The following is a 19614-nucleotide window of genomic DNA, read 5'->3' on the forward strand; positions in this document are numbered from 1 at the left end:
AAAGCAGAAGAAAATGGATGATGGATGGACAAGTATCTAAAATGTTTGTGTGTTGAACTGCACTCCAGTAGCGAGCTGGCAACAGGAGGATCTACAGTGAGTATCATCTCTGCCCTTGAGGACATACATCTAGGGAGTGAGTGTATTTTAAGACCAAAGATTTTCATCCTCAAAAACACTCACTATGTTCTGATTTCCACTGCTATGAACATGTAGTAGAAACGGAGTAATGGCAAAATCACACCAGAGGCGACGTGTTGGCATTAGTTCACAACCATCTGTCCAATCTATGTTCACTAGTATTTGGCTTGGTATGGGTATGAGCATTTTTCTGTTACCTAACTTAAAAAACCTAAAAAAATGTTACACGGTGGCGGAGGTAACCTAAAAGCGTGACTGGGTGCCACTAAAGCCTCTAAAAGTGAAACAAAAGCACAGTGGGACAGCATTGTCCCGTGCTTACCTTGCGTTTGCTGGAGTTGAGGCCTATTTAGACCCAACTGTGGACCACGCTGCGGCCCCATGCCAGGATACATCTGCCCTGAGTTTGGGGGCATGTTGTGGGGCTGCTGGTGGGGGGCAGAAAGAGGGGTCTGGGGAGTTCTCTGAGGGTGGGTCATAGCATTGGGTGGAGACTGCAGGGCTGTGTAACCTGCAGCCTCTGGGGGTCCGACTAACCCTGTGCTTGGGGGTCTGCCCTGTTGGGGAGGTGGTGTTGGAGTTCCCAAAACTCGCATGGGGGACATGGATGAGGGGGAGGGGTATGATCCCTGAGCTGGGGGGGCAAGGTGGGACTGGGGCTGGTTTTGGGGCTGCGGCAGATTCTGGGGGTGTTGGGGATGGTTTAGGGGATGCATAGGCTGGCCCTGCTGCCCTGCCTGCTGTTGCATTGGGGCAGAGTGGGTCTGTGGTTGGTGTGTTGGTCCAGGGGGGTATCGCTGCCCTTGTTGCACTGCTGCTGGGCCTGATCCCTGGTTAAACCTCTGGCCAAGCTGCCCTGGTCCCATGGCCTGGCTGGGGTTAGCACTGACATTAGCATTGGCACCCTGGCCCATCGCAGGTCCCATGGCTCCATACTGGGCCTGATAACCAGAATACTGGCCATCCCCAAACCCCCCCATGCCCTGTTGGTGCTGGTGGGAGTGTGGGGGCTGACGGGAAGGTGAGTGTGGGTATCGAGGTGTGTGGCCCATGTTGGGATAGCCCTGGGGTTGTGGTTGTCTCATCTGCCCCCCTCCCATTCCAACATGTCCCAGGTAGTGAGATGGGTCCTGAGCAGGAGGGGGTGCCATGCTCTGTGAAGGGTAGTGTTGGTTCATGCGACCTGCATTGGGTGTAGGTGGGCCTTGCATCCCACCATAGTTGCCTTGAGACATCTGGTAGCCTCCCATCTGGTTGGGGCCGCCCCCTGGTTGTGTTGGAGGCTGCTGATAAGCTGATCTGTTCTGCTGCTGCCCCCAAACTCCACCCCCGCTTCCTCCTCCCCCTGCATCACCAGGGTACCCATGGTGGGGGTTGCTAGAGTTAGCTGGGTTATTATGATAGTGGGAGCCCATGCCATTCATAGCTGTGTTCACGTTTGGCTGCCCTTGGCTGGGACCATTCTGGGCCATTATTCGTCCTCTGGGGGCACCAGCTTGATCGTAGCCTGAGTAGGGCCCGTGGTCATATATTTGTCCCAATTTAGGCTGCCCAGGGCTGGGCCCAGAGCCATGGATCATCCCCTGATGGTAACCCCTGTTTCCCTGGTGCTCGTGGTTCATAGAGGGATTAGTCTGCTGGGCTAGAGGGTTAGACTGAGCAGGAGCAGGCTGCTGAGGAAAGCAGTCTCCTAAACCATCTAATCCATCTGAGAACAGCCCTGTATCGTCCCCAAATAAACTCAACATCCCTGGGTCCGCCATGGCTGGGTGGGGGCCCACAGATGGAGAGGACTGGATGGAGGGAGGTGTGTTGTGCAGTGAGGAGCTAATCAGCTAGCTGCTAATTTGAGGCTTGCTACTCCATGGTTCTCATTAAGGTTCCTGGAGAGACAGAAAGAGCAGGAGGGGAGGGTAAAGAACAGACAAGAGAAGAGGAAGGGGACAAGAGAGGACAACATTGGAGTTAGTGCAGGTACACATAAGAGCAGTAGGCTGATGTTCTGTGCTGAAAGCAGTTAGAAAGCTCCTTGATCATAGTTTCTACGCTGGATGTGAGTGTAACTTTATGAAACCGTATTGAAAGATGCAGCCTTTACCATTAAAAGGCAAATTGTCATCACTCTCGTGCGAATGAGGGGTTGATAACGTAATTGCTGTATGACTGGTGCATGCTTGAAATAAAGGAACAACCTAAGTTTAGCCACGTTCATATTGTTAGAGCAAGAGCATTGCTCACTGATACTGGCATGCACAGTACCATGACACTATTGTTGTACAACACACTTGTTGATGTAAATGGACCAACATGGATAAAGATGTTCCTCAGCACTGGTGAGGTATGAATGGTGACAGTGTTTTCAAGAAAGCTGGAATAAAAGTTTGCAGTGTCAGTCGCATATCAAACGTTTTAAAATGGTCATACATGACTATTGAATACCATTCTTTTATTTAGAAAATGAGCGATTGCAAGTCTGTAGATTATAGAATGTCTTCCTTCATGTTATTTAACCAACTCTGTAACTGATACTTGTGTTTCTTAAAAGGTTGAGTTTTCTCCGACCCACTGGTTAAAACCCCCCCAGAGGAATCTAACAAACCCTGCAAGCAACTGCGTCTTGTGGACTAGGCCTACATGAGATGCATGTCCAAACAGTCCATAAGCCGTTATGCCCGTTATGCCATGTAAGCCCCCGCAATACAGGCCTTGATTTATGAAAACATCAACATTTTAAATCACAGTATTGGCCAGGAAATCACACGGCCCTCTCTAAAATGGCGCCAGATACAAACGAATGTGAACATTTCTAAGCAGCATCATGAGCTGCTGGACAGAGGTGCTCCGGATTAGTTTGCACATTTAGCAAGTTTCAGTTGTAGCCAACCCTGAAAAAAAAAAAAAAAAAAAAAAAAAAATTCACATTCACTTAACATTAGCACTGCCCCCGAACCCTCCCCAACCCCCATTTCACAACCAAACAAAAGAACTTCTTTCTTTTGCAACACACACTGGAGTCATTGAGTGTGTGTGTGTATGCGTGTGTGTATGATTACAAAGGGTCCAGCAGATGCAACTCTGTTTGAACAGCAGCAGCTGCCATCCAACCAGCCAGGCCAGAGATCTTTTGCATTCAGTCACTCTGTAGTTAGCCAGCTGAATGGCTTGCTGACCGAGTGGCTAACTAACCAGTCAGTCAGCTCTGGCAGATGTGTGAAGACGTGAGCCACCTGCTACCCTTTTAGCTTCAGTGTGTGTCTGTTTATCTCCATGGATATATATATAAAAAAAAAAAAAATAAAAAAAAAGGAATGCATACATCAAACAAGCCAATTATTATTAATAAATTATCCGCAAGTGTGAAATACTGGAGGATTCCAGAGGTGTGTGGACATTATTAACATCTGAGAGGGTGAGGGTAAGTGGACATGACCATGCATGGACCGTATTGGAGACTGGGATGGGCAGGAGGGTGGGGGAGGTTTGCAAAAAAAAAAAAAAAAACACAACACCACCCAAGCCAACTTCCACCAATACCGAGTTCCCCTCCCCCTCCCTTCACCTAATTTCTTTAGGTAGACAGCTTCACTCACTTCAGCTTAACTCAAGATATAAATGTTGGAACCGATTTGTCCTTCAGCTTTTCATTCCTTCCCATCATCCGTTATTGCCAGAAAATGTGAAAGTTTAAATTCAGCCTAGCTCACTACATAATCCCAAAACTTGTAACAACAATTTTCCACAATTTGTCATATTTCAACACAAATAGCAAGTTAGACTAAATTGTTAAATCTATCAAACATGAACTGAGACCAAACCATCACTTTTACTGCATCACCATCAAACTACAGTTCAATAACGAGTTTGAGTGACCAAGAGAAACCAGACAGTAATAAGCCAACAGTCAGTATTAGCGTGACACAGGCCTACAATAAAACCACCCTTTGGTCCTTCTTCTGGGAGCCTCAACAATGGCCGATAGCAGCATTGTTGTGTAAATAGCACTTAATAAGCCCTTTCCTCCACCTCTCTTTGAACCATAAACAAGCTTGCAACACAAAGACAGTAGGACAGGTGCTGTTCAACTCTTTATTATGGTCCGCAACAGACAAATACAGGCAAGGCGTGCAGAGTTACTCTCATCTATAAACTTCTTTGTTATTCTTAAAGCCTCAACAGTGGTACTCAGGCACAGCTGTCTGTTTAAGAGAGTCTCCGATCAAAAATCACCATATTCCACAGTAAACAGCCAACCGAAGAGCCAGAGCCAGTGGTTCAACCACCAATCACCTGCTGCATGAACACATTACCACAATAGACGAGACGATATTTGATGTTATTTACAAGGTTGGCAGTTGCACTATTCAACCACCACAACTACTTCTGACACATCTGGAACAGCAGAAATCTGCTGGATCAAAGCACTCCAGTTTCTCTACAACATGCACAAGTGACAGGACTGTTCTATCACTTATCTGTGCAGAGGCAGAGGGGACAGTAATCATTTAGTTGATGAAATGTAGGAAGATGGTGAAAAGTGCCTGTCCCAAAAGTGACATTTTAAATTGGCTGGTTTTGTCCAACTAACAGACAAAAATAAAACTATACATCACAAAAAAGATTTTCAATTTCTAATGACAAAAATAGGGGAAAGCAGCAACCCCCCCCCCCCCCCCCCCCGCAGCTGCAAAGCTGGAACCAGCATCTTTTTGGCAGCTCTACCATCATTTCTAAATGTTCTCTTTAGAACTCAAACATTTCCTTAGAGTGGGACCACAAACGCCCTCAACACAATTAAACCACGAGAGAACTTGTGTTTGGCTATTAGATCACAGTGTACGCAGCAGCACCCTTGAGTTGCATACCTTCCTGAGCATGTTCAACCACAATAGTAAGAAAAAAAGGCTTCTCTGCATTTGAGCATGTACGCGCATGTCTGTGAGAATAACTGGGTGTAATTTCACATCCTTTGCAGCAAGATACTATGGAGGCAACCATTTCCTGTCAGCTCCGTCAGATGAACAATGAATTCTAGCATACACAATCACTGAAGCTGTACAAGCTCTTGCTGGCCACATTTAGCTCAGTTTTACCTGTGCGTGAATTTATCTAAACATTCTTTACCCATTCCCCTTTTCAATTTTAACCTCCGTCACTCTCTGATAGCAACAGTTGTGGAAAAGTTCTCCTCTCCTTAGGTTTGTTTTCTTTAGCTTTCTGTACACTTCCTCTCTCCGTCTCTTTCTCACAGTGAGCACACACACACACACACACAAGCATATGCACCGTTCGGCGTTGAGGCCCAGCTGTCACTGTAGCAGGAATTAGGTGAACGGTCAGTATGCCGCTGTAGACGTCAAATCTCATCAAAGGATGAGGCGTTTAGCCCACCACGCCCCCCCCTCTCCCCCTGCTGCAACACACATGTGGTGAGGAGTCCAAAGGGGGGTAAGACCATATCCACACTAACAACAACAAGCAACCAAAAGTAACTGATGAAAAACCCTGACTGTGGCCCAACTTCTGCCATAGTGCAGCACTGTCTGCTGTCACCTGAGAACTTCGCGCTGGCCAACCAAGTGCACATACCAGATACTGATTAACTCACAAGCACGAAGATGAAAGGTCAAAATTTGTTCGGAAAGCTCGGAAAAGCTGCCACAAAGGAGTGTTCAAGTGCAGCGTGCTGGTATCTGCAGCGACGTATCCACACCAGCACAGTCCTATCAGTTTAATATGCACTCGGACACAATCAAGTCAATCAGAAATATTTAAAAACCATATTTATGTTGCCTCAATTCGCCCCTGTGAACCACAGCGCACGTGCTTCCATTGATCTGCATGTTGTCAAACAACTTCGAGAGCAACACGCTGGGCTTTGATTGACAGTTTCAGTGCAGCAGCAGAGAGAGTCCTGCTTATTTTGGCTAGCATTTATGAATCACTATTTCATAGTTGTGCAGTTCTCTGACAACTGAAACACTCCGAACACCACAGTAGTAATTCTTTGATATTAGCCACATCTCTATGTATTAGTCCTGGACTCTTAGTCACACAAAAACAAATAGTCACAATATGTACATTTTGTTCAGATATATTTTTGACGTTTTCAATCAATTAAGAAAATAATCGGCAGTAATTGATCATCAAGTTCAGCTCTACGCCACAAGATCTCTAATCTGCCTGAATCCTTTTCCTTCAGCATAGGCCACGATCCACAACAGTGAGTGTTATCAGTAGCACAGCAGGCCCTCAGGCTCCTATCCTCCAGTCCATGACAAATTCAGTGAACTTCTTAGTCGCAGAGAAAAAAAAAAAAAAAAAGAGATTAAAAAGTGAGAAGTTGTGTTCACTTCTGTGGTTTCACAAACACCACCAGTGTTTTCAGAGGTGACAACCTCTACGTACTAAAGCTTTAAGGGGGCCAGTTTGAAGGGACGGGATGACCGGATTAGAAAAAGAAGAACCCCCCCCCCAGACGGTTACATTTGCAGAGTGATGTTTCAAGACGAAGCACACGTTTAGGTGAGTGTCCAAACACTGAGTGAACACGTGAACATGTGGCTTAAGGGAAACTATTGAACACTCGTTGCCAATAGCAATAATTGATCGTTTCGTCTATAAAATATCATTAATATCCTAGAGCATAAGAGGACATTATCAACAGGCCACTATATTAGAGGAGCAGCAAAGGCAGGGACTTCTCACATTTGAGGACCTGGAGGCATCAGATGTTTCGCATTTTTGCTTAATAAAGGAGCAAGTTCAGAATAGCTGAGCAGCTAAGACAGTTTCATGGTGGGAGGGACAAGGACTTGATATACTGTATCAGGGCTTTGACCTTCGAGTGGCTGAAAGTTTTAATATCCAGGTTAAACAAAGGGAGAAGAAATATGAAAACAGTTTTGTTCCGTCTCTACTGGAGGGGGGGGGGGGCACATGAGCCTGCGAGTCCAACAACATCAATTAACAGCTCCACAAGTTCTACCCTCACCTGAAACCATAAAAGTAATCACAGAGAGATTCTGACACTTAGAGTTTAAGCCGGCTTGATAAACGAGCTGGTGATTACCAGCTAGGCTCAGGAATTCACAGTGACTGTGCAGCTCTGTCAAACCACAATTATCAAGGCCATCCGTTCAAGCCAAAACCACAAAATATCACTGCCAAGTTAGTGCAACTGAATGGCCCCTCCAGCATGGCAGCCAGCAGCACTACACAGCCGGCCTACTGTAGTGCATCGAGATGAAACTTCATAAAACAAACCCAAATGGGAACTCTGCTATCATCAACATGCAAGTTCTCATGATTAAGCAAGGGTGATCCAGTATATATAGGTCAGAAAAAAGGTTCTGCAGGATCGCTTGAGCACCTGTGTACCTGAATGGCCTCACAAAACCTCTGTGAAAGTTAGCATAATGTGTTGCAGAGTCTGAATACTGTGGGCTCATGTATCAGCACTTCCTTCATCCTATGTTGGGGGCATCTATGTGGCATTTTTAGCTCAGTGTCCATCTCAAAGATCAAGATATAGATTTTTTTTTTTTTTTTTTTTAACTTTTGGAATCATTATATTGATGCAGATCAATGGATTGTTACATCCCTGGTGTATAGTTCTGTAAAGGACATTGAATTGACTTCCTGTTGAAAAGCACTGCACAAATAAGCTTGCCTTGCCTGACTGGGAAGCAGAACACAGTATTGTGCCGTTTAAACGTACATTATCTACTTGTATACACGATACTAACACATTTGTTGGCTGCCAGTGTCATGTACCACCCTGCCAAGAGCCTCCGAGTTTCACTCCAACCAGTCCTTACCTCAGCTGATGTCACAGATGAGTTCTTGTCTAAATGAAGGCGTGCTAGTCGACAGGTGTAAACTGAGGTTGGTGTGAAAACCTAAAGGTACTCTTCCCTCTGTGCTCCACCTCTTTTTCCTGCGCCTGCTTTTTGAAGGATGATTTGCATGTGGCTGTCCCCACCCTTGATGGGACTCGGATCTGAGATCCCTTGCATATTCATTCATTTCAACGGCGGCGTTTTTTGTTTAATTAAGCAATTGCTGATTTTATTTCTCCTAACCAGTTTGTCCATGTGCCATCGAGGGTCCAAACGTGTTAGTTTAGGATGAAAGAAGAAGGGATTAGCCAACCGCAGCTCAACGCAGTCCTGTCTGTGCTGTTAAAAGTTTGGCAGCTAAACTGTCTGTAGCCTCCAGGCTTTACTACAGGAAATCTCTGCCATGTCAACAACACCATTTTCCACTGAGACACGACGCACAGGCAGGAAGGAACAGAAAAACAAAACACAGCTACAGATACAACTCCACCAAAAAGCTTTGCAGATCCAACCAAAAGCAGACACCTGAAGTAGTGAGTGATCTCCCTCTTCCTCTGGAGAACACGTGCGCTTCCCACCCACCTCCCATTACCACTAGGATCTAAGCCACGATAATTTATACTTTTGTTCCCAAATGGAGGACAGCACGCAGGAGCTGGCTAGCTGTGTGTGTAATTACACTCCAGTGAGGGGATGCAGGGCCGTGTGCTTGGGAAAGGGGGGGGGGTCAAGTAAGCAAGAGAGGGAGAGAAGCAGTGAGGCTAGAGAGAATATGGTTATTTTACGCACGGCTGCTTCGTTAACCGACAGTGTGTGTGTGCACGGTGTGTGTGTCGGTGTATGTGTGTGTGTTTTTCGGGGAGGGGTGTGGGAGGCAGGGGTGGGTCAGCAGGAAGGGACTATGTTTATCCAATCTGTTCCCTGCCTTTACCATGTGGTAGGAAAAACCACTGGCCGCCTCCCAGTCTCATCTCAGAGGACAGAGAAGCCGAGAGACAGGCACAGGAGAGGAGCAGAGAGAAGTAGGCCACAGGGGGTAGTCAAGGGGAGCGTGTGTGTGTGTGTGTGTGTGTGCGCTAAAGAACCTGTTATAAGGTCTCTGAAACCAACTGTCTAGTTGCATCCACTTGCATGTGAGTGTATTAAAAAGGCGAGGGCTTTGTGTGTGCATGTGATGACAGTAAGACGGAGGGATAGAAAACATATGGAAGTACACCGTAGAAATAACAATGCAGATTATTCACACAATAAGGGTAAAAATGTAAAAACACATTTAGTCTTTTTCTGTGCTTAACGAGCAAAAGCCTTCATTACTGGTAGGTATCCTTTAAAAAAAAAATTGTGCACTTTTGGTTTTGAAGAGTGAAAGAAAGCTGCAGCATGGAAAACGTATGTGTACCGTCCCATGCTGAATGGTACTGGAGCGGTCTGCTCTGAAGCAGAACAGAGTTCAGTATGGTGGGATGTTGCAAATCTAACAAATCTTGTCTCTCGAGTCCCCTTTGGCTAGAGCTCCATCATTGTAAAGGCGACCTGGACATGGGTGGGTGGTGGTGGTGTGTACTCTGCTTAAGGTGAAAAGCTCCAATTTGATTTAAACGATCAGCTTCTCATCAAGCTGTGCAGAAGCCCGATAATAACCCATTCATTCGAATCAAACATGCAGGGCAGGGAGGCAGCAGGACCAGGACTGAAGAGCATCAGATATATGCTGCACTTTTGGCTCCCTTCACTGTCTGAATCTGATCCTTTTCATATATAATGTCTGAATTTTCTAATTGAATAAAGACACACAGGAGCCGGGCCATGGAGCAGGTGGAGAAGCTGCACCCTCACTATTAAGTCAGGGACACACTACCTACTTCAGCAGCGCTTTTGCATCACACAGCCTGTCGGGTTTTTTCCTGGTGTCCATGTTAACAGGTTAGAGCAGGTACAGCCCGCATGAGCAGCATGGCTCAGCTGCGGCTCATCTACGGATTCAGAGTCTCGCCGTTTTTCTGCGACATGCATGCAGTCCGCAGCAGAAACAGTCAAACCAGCAAGATTACAAATTTTTCATAGTTTTGGTCTCTATACAATATGTCACATACATGGAACAAATAAATGTGCAGTAGTGTGCAAAGGCCTTAGGCAGGTGTGAAGAAATGCTGCTCATAGTGAGACTGCTTTCAAAAATATTAAATTGTTTTTTTTTTTATCAATTTACAAAATGCAAAGTGAGCAAACACCTAAACAATGTTGAGGATCGGCCAAGGAAGCTTAGTGCAGCAGATGAAAGACCATTAAGCTGACTTCCCTTAGAAATCAGAAGATGTCCAGCAGTGCCATCAGCTCAGAACTAGCAGAGAGCACTGGGACCCTGGTACACCCATCTACTGTCTGGCCAGAAGTGGTCTTCATGGAAGAATTGGGGCCAAAAAGCCAAACCTCCAACGTGGAAACATGGCCAAGTGACTCAACATGAAAACATAGGAACTGGGGAGCAGAAAAATGGCAGCAGGTGCTCTGGACTGATGAAATATTTGGCTGTAGCAGAAGGCAGATTGTTCCTGAAGGGCTGGAGAGCGGTACAATAACAAGTGTCTGCAGACAACAGTGAAGCTGGCGGAGGTTCCTTACAAGTTTGGGGCTGGAGTTGGGGATTTGGTCAGAGTTAATGTTGTCCTCAATGCTGAACATACAGGCTGATACTTATCTATCATGCAGTACCGTCAGGGAGGGGTCTGTACATTTATTCTGCAGCAGGACAACGACCCCAAACATACAGCCAATGTCATTAGGAACTATCTTCAGCGTAAAGTGATGGTGTGGCCCCCCCCACAGACCTGGGATCACATGAAGAGACAGAAGGATCTGAGGCAGAATACATCCACAGAAGATCTGTAAAATTATCTGTCAAATGATTTTGTAAATTGATAAAAACAGTTCAATTTTAAATATTTTAAACACCTGCGTTTCAGCATTTCTTCACACCTACCTAAAACCTACGCAGTACTGTATGTATTTTCTAAATGAACACTTCCTGTTTCCCTTTCAAAGTAAATGTCCTGTAGCACTTCTGTGGACAGAATCCCTTCATTTATTGTCTTTTTTTTTTGTGACAGGCGAGGTAGGCTGAGGTACCTCACATCATGCATGGGGGGCCAACTCCTTGAACTACGGCAACTTGAAGGTGTGCATTGATCCACACAGACAGTGTGTAAGCCAGCCTGCCTTTCTTTCTACGCCAAGTATGCCTTTGATAATGATCAAGAATAATCTAATATTTCACTTCATTTCATTATAAATGCCACAAAAACAGATAACGACGAAGAGATTCTGTCCACAGAATGCTACAGGGCTTTTATTTTGAATGGGAAACAGGAAATGTTTGCACACGCACTGCTGAGGTCGGCAGTGTGCCCCCGGTGATAGACTTGGGGGAGCTAATGTATGCTTTTGCATCCCCACTTTCTGATCAGACTACTTGGCATAAAACATTTTAGGAAGTCTATATATCTGGCCCCGTCATGTGTGAATTAAGAATTATGTCCCTCATCCAAACCTGAGCACATTTCTCAAATAAACTCCGGATGTCCCGACCTGATTAGTCAGAACTTGTCACACATTTAGCACACAACTACAGTGTCTATGTACACAACAGGAGTTTTTGGCTAGTATTCTGTAGTTTTTTTTATTCTGGAGTTTTGGGTTACTTTCCACATTTACTGTGGATTAGAATAAATGCTAAAATGCACGAGTCACGCCGAAAGCAGAACAAAAGCTCGGTTTGAGTCGAAATATGTTAAATATCTTAGCAATTTGTCATCTTTACTCTGAGACAACATTTAAATCGCTCACTCACTGGTGAAACCAGTAAAGAACATAATGAAAAACTAATATTCAACGGTGCAATATAAACTGAGCTTAATATTGAAAGAGCAGCTTTATGGTTCTATACTGTGGGAAATTCCATTTTCAGCTATTAAATGAAAAAAATGACCGGCCATACCTCCCCTTATCCGTCACTAATCACGCACCCCAACTCTTAACTACAATTAGGAACCAATGATCCAACCCACATTCAAAAGGAAGGTTGAAGTGCAAGTTCAGGTGATGTACATTGATCCCTTTAGGATGAAAAACAATGAAGGTTCAACCTTTGCCAGCTTTTCTTATTATGACTGGACGACAGCATCTAGCTCCCCGACCTCTCCCCTCAGACTGTGTGCTCGCTAGCATCAGAGGTGTATGGTACCATGCATTTAAGAGATCACAACCCTCCAGTTTACACTGTTACTTTTGCCATTTGAATATTCAAATTCTGCTATTCAAATTTTGCTCAGAAAGTAAATGCAGGGAATGTAAACCTGCAAAAAATCAAAACTGTTGCAGGTGAGGGGGAAATTGTTGCTCAGTGATACAGATGAGTTAGAACAGTGGCAGTATGCCTCTATGGCTTTGGGGAAACCCCAGCAACTCCTGACATATTTTCAAAGAAACGACAGGATTCGTAACGAGCTGGAAGCGTCTCAAGCCCATTCAAAAACCCACCAGTGGTTTTGGGCTGATGAGAGACCTGTCGTGCAGAGTAAGATGAAGCTTTGAGGAGATTTACACACAAGATCATCACAAGCACTCGTTTTCTGATTCATGGTCTCGGTTTTCATTCTAGATATGATTTAGATAAGATATGAGCTCCCAAAGAAATGATCAGTTTCACATAATACTGAACTAGCCCTTTATGCCAGAGCAAGTGGGAATGTGCACGACATACACAGAATAGATCAGGCTTTCTTGTTTGCTAACCCACACTGATCAATTACTGCTACTGATATTAACCCCAACCCTTTTTCAGACCGATGGGATGGGTAGGTTTGGATTTCCAAGACACAGACCTGGCTAGTTCCCCCCCCTCTGCCCTGCCTGCCAACAACCAGTTAACTTCCAGAGTCGTCCTTATAAAGCTACGGGGCAACTTCACCCCCCCCCCCCAGTGACCTTCCTAGCTCAATGTTGATTCGACGAGTAAGCAGCACTTGACCCTTCGTCAGTGATAGAAAATGAGGAAAGGTAGAAGGATGCATGCATGCCAACAACAGTGCTATTGAGCTACAGCATGCTCCAGGAAACTGGTGAGATTTTTGTGTCATCACTTTTCAGCAGCTTGACACAAAACTCCCACATATTTCAAGTGGAGAGCTCTGAATTTTAGCTTTGCTTATTTGCAGCAGCAAGCTCAGATGTTGTATGAGAGCGGAAGGATGAAGAGGAAAAACAATTAAGACCTCACATCAACACTGGGAAAGATAGATTAAAAAGACGTGCACACATATGGGTCAGATATGTACTTGACAGGCTGTCGCCTCCATCACACAGAAAAAACAAAAAACACACACACAACCCACACACAGACACTTGAGAGCTGTATTAACACCAGCCTCTCTTCTAGGCACAGTGCTTGGTCCAGAAGGCCCTCGCTGCAGGAGGAGGATGGGGGGATGGGGGAAGCAAGTGCAGAGGAGAAGGAGGGGGCAGAGGGAGAGACAGGTGAGATGGGAGGGATGAGAGAGAGCGAGAGAGACAGTGATGACACTCAGTTTTGAATGTCACCATGGTGCTAAAGACCCCCGCTAACCTTTTGGCTAGAAATGAAAGGACTGGAGGGAGGGGAGGAAACAGACAGACAGGCAAAGATGGAGGGGGAGAGCAGCAGAGAGAGAGAGAGAGAGAAAAGAGGACTCGTGCATGGCCAGAGAGGGAGCGGGGAGGTGGGGGGTGGAGGTGGAGCAATAGATGGCAAGATGAAAGAGATGGAGACAAACAACAGCACCACTTCTCATTTCTGCTAACAGGGCTGCCATCCATGACACATGGTAACAGGAGACAAAATGGCCACCCCAACAAACACCAGGCTCAGATACCCAACACCAGGCTTTCATCACTTAACTGTCCAACAATAGCTATCGACCCTTCACAGGGAACAATATGTCAGCTCCATGTTGGTCTTTAAGCCACATAGTCGGCGTCATTCATCTCCAAAATACAAGTTTTTCTTTGGTGATGGTGAGGGACTGTTAGTGTGATTACTCTGAAATCAGATGTCTGGCCAGAAAAACAACTGCAGCGTGGAAAGGCTTCAGGAAAGCCATGTGGGTACAATCATCAGTAATCTCATCAATCTATGGCAATAATTTCTGCAAAGTATGCAAATGAGTTTTATCACCCATTCTCCATCAGCCATGTTTTAGATTTTCCTAAAACCTGCAAGCTATTGCTTGGCAATTGAAAAAACAAGTATGGCACCTGCTGCCAGCCAAGGAAACTGGCCATTGTGCTTTTAATAGCCATCTTTCTATCATTCAACTTAAATTTTAAGAATAGAGACCTGAGGCAGAAAAATAATGCATTTGTAATTTTCTGGCTAGAGGTATTCCCAAAAACAAGACTAGCTACTGCTCAGCTTTCTCTTTGAGAGCAGTGTACTGTTTAAACTGAGGACAACGGTAAGAGATTTTAGTAACTGACTCAAAACTAATAGATAAAACAGAGTTTAAGAAGTTTTGAGATATTTCTCCACACCCACAGTTACAATTCTGCCCATGGTAGGATTTAACCATCTGACTACCCAAAACTGCTTTTCGGTTTAGATATATTACATTGAGGTGATTTTTTGTCTCATTTCATTGGGCTGTTATTTAATCATTGGGCAGCATTGCTCATGGACAAACAGTTCATTTGACAACAACATTGGTATCTTAGTTATCAGTCCTATACCACTTAGTGGTATAACAATGAGTTCTACTTCTCTCAAGTAGTAAAGGAATAGTAAAAGACCTGGCACTAAACTAGTAGCAGGCCTGGCTGATGGGGATTTTGTCAATGGAAAACAGAACACTTCACAAATTAACTGAAAAACGGTTTTCCAAAGTAATATGAGCAGAGTCTGTATTTTCAGTGTCGTTGAATGTGTACCAAAGATAAACTACAAGAGGCATTGCTGGATAACGCACAGAGAATAGAGTAAAACAAGAAGGGATGGACAAAGACTTGAACAATAACCGTTTTCACTTGCAGAGTACAACAACAGTGTTGTCAGCTCCATGTTACAGTGTTCTCTGCATGCCAATAGGGGTCCTACTGGCTTCTCGTCCTCCTTTGCACGCACGCACACTTTGGCCTCTCCTCATCTGCCGCGCTTAACCAACACTAAAAGTTTAGCCATCTAGCACTGAGCTATCCTGGACCAGTATGAAAACAGTGAGAGATGGTCAAAAGGTCGATTGAAGGTGGCACATTGAGTGAAATGTTCAGATAACTAAAGCTGAGCGCACTAATGATTCATAGGTCAAAATAACAGCTCATTCAAAAGCATGACACACTGATGGACACCTGTTCCAAACAAAGTTGTTCATTCTTCCAATACAGTCCAAGTGACTGGAGGAACAAGGCCATGTGAATAGTTAAGTCTTTATAAATGCCATTTAAGATCATGGGGTTGTACATATGAAAAGTTGAGTATTAGTAAATGGGTATTGCACTGGGAATTTATTGCATCATTCTGTGAAACCTCAATTCACTTGCAAACCTGTGTGTTTCATAGTAGAGTATGAGTCACTTGACTGCAAGTGGTGTGTCCCCAAATCTTATCCCCAGCGTCATGCTGTGTTCACACGACAAGCCACAAAACCACCGAGCGTGGCCGGATGCGCCGAGTATTCATCCAGGTGCCCGAATCATCGGAGTGCTGGAATAAAGTCACGGCCAGCTCAACTGTTCGCAGCGTGCCACATCACGGGCGTCAGTTTGTAGCTTCATGTCGCCGGCTTCCATTGAAAATGACTTGTATGACACGACTTTGTGCTCATTGTGTGAACAAAGATAAGGTGGCAGGGATTTCCCTGGACGTGCACGAGGCGATGTGGGGACACCGCCAGCATGTCACCGGACTTGATTAACTTGTAAGTGTGACAAGATCTACGTGTCTTATCAATATCTTTGTCGTATGGAGTACAATACATAAAACAATAAATAAAGAAGGAGCCAGTCTTTTTTCCAGCAGCTAAATGGACCCAACGATTTGTCAGGGTTATCACCTCAAGGCCGACCAGGCAAAGTTAAGACAAGCAACTCCAAGGTCACCAACACAACTTCCAGAGAAGCCGACTTGACCACAAAAAAAATAAAAATAAAAATAAAAAACAGGCTCAGCTCCCGAAGAAAGAATCAACCTTCCACCAATGAAGCCATGTTACATTTTAAAACTTTGATCAGAGTTGTGGCTCGTGGATCATTTAACTGCATCCAGCTAGGCTCGGACCAACTGCCTCTCAAAAACCACGACGGCCTCGTGGCTGAATGGGAGAAAGAGTGCCTCAACTTTAACCACACGAAAAGACAGAGGGAGACAAACAGGAGAGACCAAATTGTGCTGAACATCTGTTGTGTGCTGTGCGTGTGTGGTCGGGGCCTCTTATCTCTCCCTCTGTGGCCCACTAAACATGACTAGCTGCCATCTTGGCTCACAGACACAAGGTGGTGGGGGGTAGCGGCTCCTGGCTCTGTTGCAGACGGGGAAAAATAACGAACCAGCACATGTACACTGTGTCAGACCAGGAGTAAAAACCACCATTTGAGGATAAATAGCGACGCGAGTTTTGGAGCAATAAAGCTTTTTTTGTTTCCTGTTCTTTCCTTTCCCGAAAGAGCGCACACACACACACAAAGTTACGTTAAAGCGTCACGGTGACCATTATGCAAGTTGGCCGCTTACAGAACACGTAATGGGGGAAAGAGGGCAGGACGGCTCAAGAAACACACGCTTTAAAAAGTCAAACTGCAAAAGCGTCTGTGTGCGCCGTAGAGATGTGTAGCTGGAAGTAAGGAAAAGTCCACGGGCACCACACGGCAGGTGTTTTCAGCTGCGTTTTTGTCGCGTCCACACCGAGTAACAAGTGTAACCGTGGTGGTTTTGCAAACTTCGGTCGCCAAACACACACAAACCCGCTCTCATAACAATGGCCAAAAAATACGGAAAGGCGTAGCGTTACTTTGCTCTTCAAGCTCGACAAAAAGTGAAGCAAAAGGTGCGTAAAGTTAATTTTCTTGCCCGTGGGCTATGCACCTACTAATAACAGCCTCGAGCATGTTACTGGCCAGCTCGGAGAGAGGGGGGGGGGGGGGGGGGGGTCAGTGGTCTTCGCTAGTACACAATGGGGATGAGAACTGGCTAACTGGCTAGCTGAACTTCTGTGTCCTAGCGTTGGGCTAACCTCCAGCGGCTAGCACGGCTAATTAGCCTATCAGTGGTATTTCGCACGTCGTTCCGGACCTGGGAACGAATCGCTTATCTGGGCTTTTATTAGTTAAAACACTTTCACGCGCTCGCCAAAGCTGTGCGCGAGGACGAGGGCATTTTTCGTGCTTCTTAAAAAGGGGCGCTGAAAATGTTAAATGTGGTAGAAACAACGTGAAAAACACGGTTGTATGGAATGACCGCCTGGCCTCACGGCTCCCCTTCTCTCCACTGCTCTGTCCCTTCCGTCCAATAAAACTAGCGACTACTACGAACACTTCACTCTGCCCCCTTCCAGTAAAGACACAAAACAATGGCAATACGACCGCTATCTTCACTTTTTGTAAAAAACATTTTGATTCACTCCGTGAGATGCTTTTTTTGGGGCGATATATGCCAAGTACTCTCCGTTGGGAATCTCCCTCAGAGAGCTCCGCTCATTCAGTCGGCCAGTGACTCACCTCTACGCTCGAGCCACCTCGTGTCTCCTAGAAGCTTCAACACAATTAGCTAACTGGGCTAACACTCATACTTTAAAACCGAATTAACCCAATCAATCTTATTACAAAATTCAACAAGTTGTCGGAGGCACCGCATCAGAAACACAGAGGTTCTCTGTGATGTGATGGACGTTTTTCTTTCTACTTTTAAACTAACTAATGGGACTGCTGTGCATGTGTGTGTGTGTGTGTGTGTGTGTGTGTGTGTGAGCGATGCAGCGGGTGGCAAAGCTAAAACTTGCTATTGTTAGCATGTCGGCATGGCAGCTACATGGACCTTCAATGACTTTCTGCTGAAACGAGAAATTAAAACAGAAGGTAGATAAATCTGTAGTGCTGAACACGGGCATTCCGCCGAGTTATCCCTGAATGAAATGCTCATCGGGCTGAAAACACAACTCGCACGCCGGATTAAAGAGTCCGATTGCGCTGGAAAAGTATGGAAAACTTCCTATTAAGGGAGAATAAAAACGGGTTTAATTCAGAGTCGGTGACTACGGTGATACAATCTTACACAATGTATGGCTCGAAAAAAATTAAAATGCGCTCACTCAAAGGGGGCATTTGTTAGCTTACCCAACAAGCTCGGTCACTTCGGGCTTTTTATCAAATCAACTCCTCTTTAGTAGGGTTAGTATCTCCGCTGGCTCGAAAAAAAATCCACCGTGGTCCCTTTTCGTTTGAAATATAAATAAACATAAGAAAAAAAGTTCAAGTTTGTTTTTTCATGAAATATTTCTCCGGCGTGTCTCGCATCCGCGACCTCGCCGGCTAGTGTGCGTTGCTCGTCTCTCCTTTGTGTTAATTTCACTCAAATCGAGTTTAATCCGATCGATCCCTCGGCTGGTCGCGCTCCCGAGTCCTCCCCTCCAGACACTCGCTCACCTTCCTCGGCCAGGGGGGGCGCGCTCCCGAGGACCTCTCATACAGATAAACAGGCGGCGTGCGCGGTCACTGACCCCGTGCCCGCGTGACGCTCAGTGTGAGTTCTTCTGTGGGATGGTAAGAAATAAACACGGGTGTCACTTGGACAATGGTTAGGCGTCTAAAACCGTGAGTCTAGGCTGGGTTTTGCTTTTTTAAGTCTTTTAATGGAAATGACGGAGACAGAAACATGCTTGGATGAACCCGTACCTGTTCTGGTTCATCATGATAAACACCTTATTCAGTCATTTTGTATCATTTATAAAGAACACAAATGGCCAATTTTAAGATGTAAATTTTTTTTTTTTTTTTACTGAAAATATTAAATAATATAATAATAAGAGTTTATTTTATTTCAGTGAATACACGTTTATTTTGTGGATGAAATGACCAAAATGATCATATATTAACCCCTTAGGACCGCTGGGTCAAGAGTCTTCATTGCCATGGTTGTGCATAGAGGAAAAGCCAACCGTATATGAAAACTTATTTTGAATGACTGATCGTCAAGCTGATCGTTCAGACAATAAGTACAAGGTCTGGGATGCAAAATGAGTTGGGACAGGCCTCTTTTTTTTCTTTTATCTGAATGGCATGAATGCATAGTATGGAGAATCCCTATATCTCTATACATTATTATTATTATGTACATAGGATGCATCTAGCCTTGAAACTGAAAGTGATGAATGCTCAACAAATGGACTGGTGGAAAAGTTAGAACATAGGATTTAATCGGTACCTGTTGTGCCAACAAAACTGTCACACTTGAGTGTTTTTACATTAAATGACAGAGAAATGTTGTCTTAAAGGGGAATTGTACCATTGTTGCACACCAAGCCTGCATGCAGGTTATGGGGAGCACTACTGCGTATGTGAACAAAAGTTGTAGAAAGCCTTTTGTGAATCCAGAGGGAGCTGTGCGAAGTCTGATGAA

At 45.0% G+C, this 19614-nt stretch overlaps 1 protein-coding gene across 1 annotated transcript in view; it reads right to left on the reverse strand.

The window, feature by feature from the left end:
- The window catches only part of chd7 (chromodomain helicase DNA binding protein 7), a 68020-nt gene extending 49391 nt beyond the window's left edge, over positions 1–18629 (reverse strand). Inside the window, exons 1-2 of the mRNA XM_070845732.1 lie at positions 18333–18629; positions 464–2024 (exon numbers count right to left, since the gene is read on the reverse strand). Of these exons, the coding sequence (XP_070701833.1) occupies positions 464–1904 (1441 nt within the window). The 5' untranslated portion in view covers positions 1905–2024; positions 18333–18629. The remainder of the gene's footprint in view (positions 1–463; positions 2025–18332) is intronic.
- Between the last annotated feature and the right edge of the window lie 985 nt (positions 18630–19614).

This window comes from Pempheris klunzingeri, chromosome 15, assembly GCF_042242105.1.
Source record: "Pempheris klunzingeri isolate RE-2024b chromosome 15, fPemKlu1.hap1, whole genome shotgun sequence".
Taxonomy (NCBI): domain Eukaryota; kingdom Metazoa; phylum Chordata; class Actinopteri; order Acropomatiformes; family Pempheridae; genus Pempheris; species Pempheris klunzingeri.